General features: G+C 44.3%; 1 protein-coding gene across 1 annotated transcript in view; it reads left to right on the top strand.

Annotated features, from left to right (window-relative positions):
- The window catches only part of LOC104618606 (interleukin-7 receptor subunit alpha-like), a 4,671-nt gene extending 861 nt beyond the window's left edge, over positions 1-3,810 (top strand). Inside the window, exons 3-4 of the mRNA XM_010284243.1 lie at positions 1,533-1,608; positions 3,307-3,810. Coding sequence (XP_010282545.1) covers positions 1,533-1,608; positions 3,307-3,810 — 580 coding nt within the window. The remainder of the gene's footprint in view (positions 1-1,532; positions 1,609-3,306) is intronic.
- The last annotated feature ends 728 nt before the right edge of the window (positions 3,811-4,538 follow it).

Below are 4,538 nucleotides of genomic sequence, written 5' to 3'. Positions count from 1 at the left end.
CTTTCATAGGCTGAGTCAGCGGGGTGTTTGCTCTGCAGCACTTTTGGGAGCATCAGGGCAGGGCCCTCTGCAGCAAGGGCTTGATGGTTTCAGCCACCAGCCCAGCTGGGTCCACATCCAGCCAGCCATGTGGTGAAACCAGGCTCTACACCCCACACCAAAGCAGTGGTGGCAGAAGTGGGACTGGAGATACATTCACTACCCAGGCAGCCTTTTGTCTGCTTTAGTCATTGTTTTTCACATATTGACTACACAAGCAGTAGATAGCTGGCTGTAAATATATTTTTACATATGTGGCTCTATATGCTTATATAGAATAGATAGTTGAACAATTTAAGAAAATGAGCAGGTATGTAGATAACCTGGTGAAATGAGAATCTGAAGTGAAAAAATTCCAAGTTTAACCATAGGAGATGAACCCCTCACAAGGCAGAATGCCCAGGGCTATTCGGTGGTGTTCAGAGCAGCCCATCCGTGACACCTAGCTCCACTGACATCCAGAGAGATGGCTGCATGGCAGCTGCTTTTTAGGGACAACATTTGGGCTGTGCTAACTCCTGAATTACACACAGGGATTTCCTGGGAATGTGCTAGTTGGCCCTAGTTGAATCATGCCAAGAACAATTTTAATAATTAAACATTTTAGACACTGGAGTTATCTGCCAGGTAATGCTCCCAGGTGCTGTTTTATTTGCAAGTATAGAGATGCGGCTTGAGATTTCTAGCTCTTGCTTTTTACTGTTGCTGAGCACCTCCAGTTCTCTAACTTTGGCAGACATTCTGCCTGTGTAAAACTGCTGAAAAACAGGCTTTTAGGTGGTAAGACTTTTCGAAAACAGAGATTTGTTTTTTAAAAAGAGGAGGGCTTTATACGGGTGTGTTTATATACCCACATATACAGACACATATATAAAATGAAATATACATTCACATAAATCTATAGCTATATTTATATCACTGCAACATTTAATGTTAGTTGGGCAATATCCTCTAGATGCATCATAGCTGAGAATTTCCAGCAGCACAACATGAGAACTTTGCTGATCAAGGCAGCAAAAATGAGACCCATGGCACAAGGCTACAATACAGATATCTGGCCAAGGAGTGGGCCAATACGCAGTTCTTTGACTTGAGCATAAACATGCAGAGACAAATATCAGCAAATTTGCACTTTAACCACAACATCTTTTTTCACTTGCAGAAATTGGTTTCACCATGCAAAACCCCACTAACACAGAGAGATGCAAATAAGCTCTTCGCCAGCATAATTTGCTGCATTTCCAGTACTTGGTGAAGTGTCTTCCTTTAACTGTGACAATTCATACACTCAAAAGAACAAATGACTATTTGGTGACCTTTATAACTTTTCTCCTCCTGTCTTTGCTTTATTCTGAGACTTCTGTGGGTAATGCAAGCCAGCCCTAAAGCTTTATAAGAATGAATACAAATGATGCAATATGAACCTCTGATATCTCAACATGTTCCTCTTTTGCTTCTGTTGGGTCCCTTTGTGTCTACTGTTGCTCTTTCAGGATCAAGCCTGCTGTGTGGCCAAACCTTCCTGATCATAAAAAAACGCTGGAGCAACTATGCAAGAAGCCAAAAAATGTAGGTACTTCCATTGTTGTTTTCACCTGAGTAGAGACTACTGAGAACAAAACCAACATTCATGAGAGACAATATGTGCATTTGCTGTGAACTGGAACATATTTCAGAAATTACTTCTAAATTTCACTGAAGACAGCCCACATTTGCACAGGCAGATATTAGTCAAGGATTGCCCAGTGATAGGACGAGGGGCAATGGGCATAAATTGCAGCACAGGAAGTTCCAGCTCGACATGAGGAAAAACTTCTTTACTGTGAGGGTGACGGAGCACTGGAACAGGCTGCCCAGAGAGGTTGTGGAGTCTCCTTCGCTGGAGACATTCAAAACCCAACTGGACGTGTTCCTGTGCAACCTGCCCTAGGCGACCCTGCCTTAGCAGGTGGGTTGGACCAGATGATCTTCAGAGGTCCCTTCCAACCCCTACCATTCTGTGATTCTGTGATTCTGTGATTCTGTGATTCTGTGATATGGAAGTAACTGACAATTCAGCTAGTGCCTGAGCTTTGACTTGAGCAAAATAACTACAGAGGACTGGAAAACTTGATATATGAAGAAAGGTTGAAGGAATTGAGTTTGTTTTTAGAAAAGTGGAAGCTTGGGGTGGGGACTACTAATCACAACCTTCCAATACCTAAAGTGTAGACAGAGAGAGAGTGGAGGTGCTCTCGCCACGAGGCTGCATAGTGACAGGACCAGATGCAACATGCACGTGTTGCTTCAGGGCAAACTTCACCTGGATATAAGAAAAAAATCTTTCTCCATGAGAACAATTAAACATTGCGTAGGTTACCCAGGGAAGAGTTAGGTTCTTCTTCACTGGAAGTGTTCAAGGCTTGGCTTGACAGAGTTCTGGATAAGCCAATCCAGATCTTGCTTCTGGCATAAGGTTGGACCGGTAGGATTCTAGAGGTCCTTTCCAGTTGAGACGCTTTGGTGTTTCTGTGAAACTCTGATCATGGGGCTGGATGGTGACCCTCTGCAAACATCCCTGGTGATGCCTGTGTATCCTTACACTGCCAGTAGAATTGCTCATACACCATGCAGTACATGAAGCACTTTGCCAGATAAAAGCCAGATGGACAAATGTTACAAACCGTAAAGTGTAGGATTAACCCATTGCCTTAAAACTATGTGTCTAGTGCATTTTTTCCCTAAGAAACTCATCAGTGCTGTTCTCTCCAGTTGGTACATTATTAGCGTGTTCTTAATTCAATAAGAGGTCTCAGGCAAGTTTCTCACCCCACATGCTCCCCAGTGCAGGGATTCCTAATGTGTTTCAGGAAGTCGTGGCAAATTTTTACTTCACTCACTGCTGAATTAGGAAGGTAAAACTGAAAGGAACTGCCTGGGTCAACGCACTCATTCCCGTTGAAATAGCAGGCATGCAATAAATGGCTCAGAAATGGCTCAGAAAAGTCTCTGAAACAGCAGTTCCCATCACATTGTGCGGAGCATAAAAGGCTCTTCAGTGGCGTTGCCTGCAGGAGGCCACTGGGTAGACACAGATCAATATGGAAAGGATTTTAAGCCACGTGATAGTTTATTCTCTGCTAACCTGTTGTTCAGCCTGCTCAGGGTTACTTTCAGAGTTAAAGAAATAATAAACATCCTTCTAAAATAAAATGAATTGTCAAAATACCTTTTCTCTTACGCTAATACCCACTGTTAACTGACTGTGCTGTTCCCTTTGCCACACAGAATTTTGATATAAGCTTTAATGCAGAGAGTTTTGGCTACGTTCATATCCACAAAGTGGATGGCATTCTTGCAAAAGCTGAACTGGAAAATTTTCTGCAGCCGTCAGCTTCTCCAGAGACAAACCTTCCAGAAAAATTTGGGAGCAGGTCAGACCTGAAGATGATCCCTGCGATGACAGACAAAAGCAACCTAAACCCGCCAGTGACTTACGGAGGACTCTGGCCAGCTGAAGCCCTGCACAGGCTCCTGGGCACCGGTCAGTTCGCTGTCACCGAGGACAGCTGCGGCTCCAGCACGTACGAGGTGTGCCACAGCAACGGGGTGCCGCTGTGCACCGACGGTTTCACCCTTTCCTCCGCTCGTCCCCCGGACCCCTCTGGCCAGCCTGGACCAGAGCCCCTAAATGGCGACGCTGCATCCCAGATGCTGCCTACCAGTGAAATGAGGTCACCAAACGATGAGGAAGCCTATGTCACGATGTCTAGCTTCTACAAAATTCAGTAAACCTCACGGGGATGACAGCACACCATTTTTTTTCTAACACAAGCAGGACACTGAAGCTTTCTGTTTTGTTTTCCTGCATCCTGTGAGCTCCCACCTGCGCAATGCACCCTGCTCGCCCTGCAACGGCGTACGTGGGTTCTGCCACGTTTCACTGATAAGTGGCCTAACTTCAGCTCTCAGTATGCCGGTAGCAATCTCCACTGCAGCAGAAATCAAATTTAATTCAATCTCACTTTAATCTTCAGACCTGATGAATCCAGAGCAATGACAATGCAGTCCTGGGTGAGGATTGCAGCATGTCTCGTAAAAGTTAGTGAACTCTTCTGTTAACCTCTTGGTTGCAGAGTTAATCTCTTATTAATGCCTAAGCATGAAGTAATCTCTTATTCATGCCTAAGCAACAAATTCAAGTTAAATAGAATTCAACCTCTTTTAAACAGCGGTAGGTCAAGGGTAACTCCTCTGCAGGCAGTGTAAGTCCATGACTTTGCAAAACGCCTGTAAATGAGAGTTGCTATCATTAGTTGTCTGGGGATTCAGGAGCTCAGTCACCACAAAGGGAGTTTGCTGAGCCCCCAGGAAAAGGCACTGGGACTCACTTGAGTAAGATGTTTTCTCAGGCTGATTTTTTTTTTTTTTTTTTTTGAGAGAGAGAGATTAAAACAAAGCAAAACCTACATGACACTACTTTTCGCTGTCAGTAAAGATCTGCACTGGGGCCAATTTTA

The sequence above is a fragment of the Phaethon lepturus genome, unplaced genomic scaffold (assembly GCF_000687285.1).
Source record: "Phaethon lepturus isolate BGI_N335 unplaced genomic scaffold, ASM68728v1 scaffold34643, whole genome shotgun sequence".
In the NCBI taxonomy this organism is placed as follows: Eukaryota; Metazoa; Chordata; class Aves; order Phaethontiformes; family Phaethontidae; genus Phaethon; species Phaethon lepturus.
This window is presented reverse-complemented; position numbering and strand designations above follow the sequence as displayed.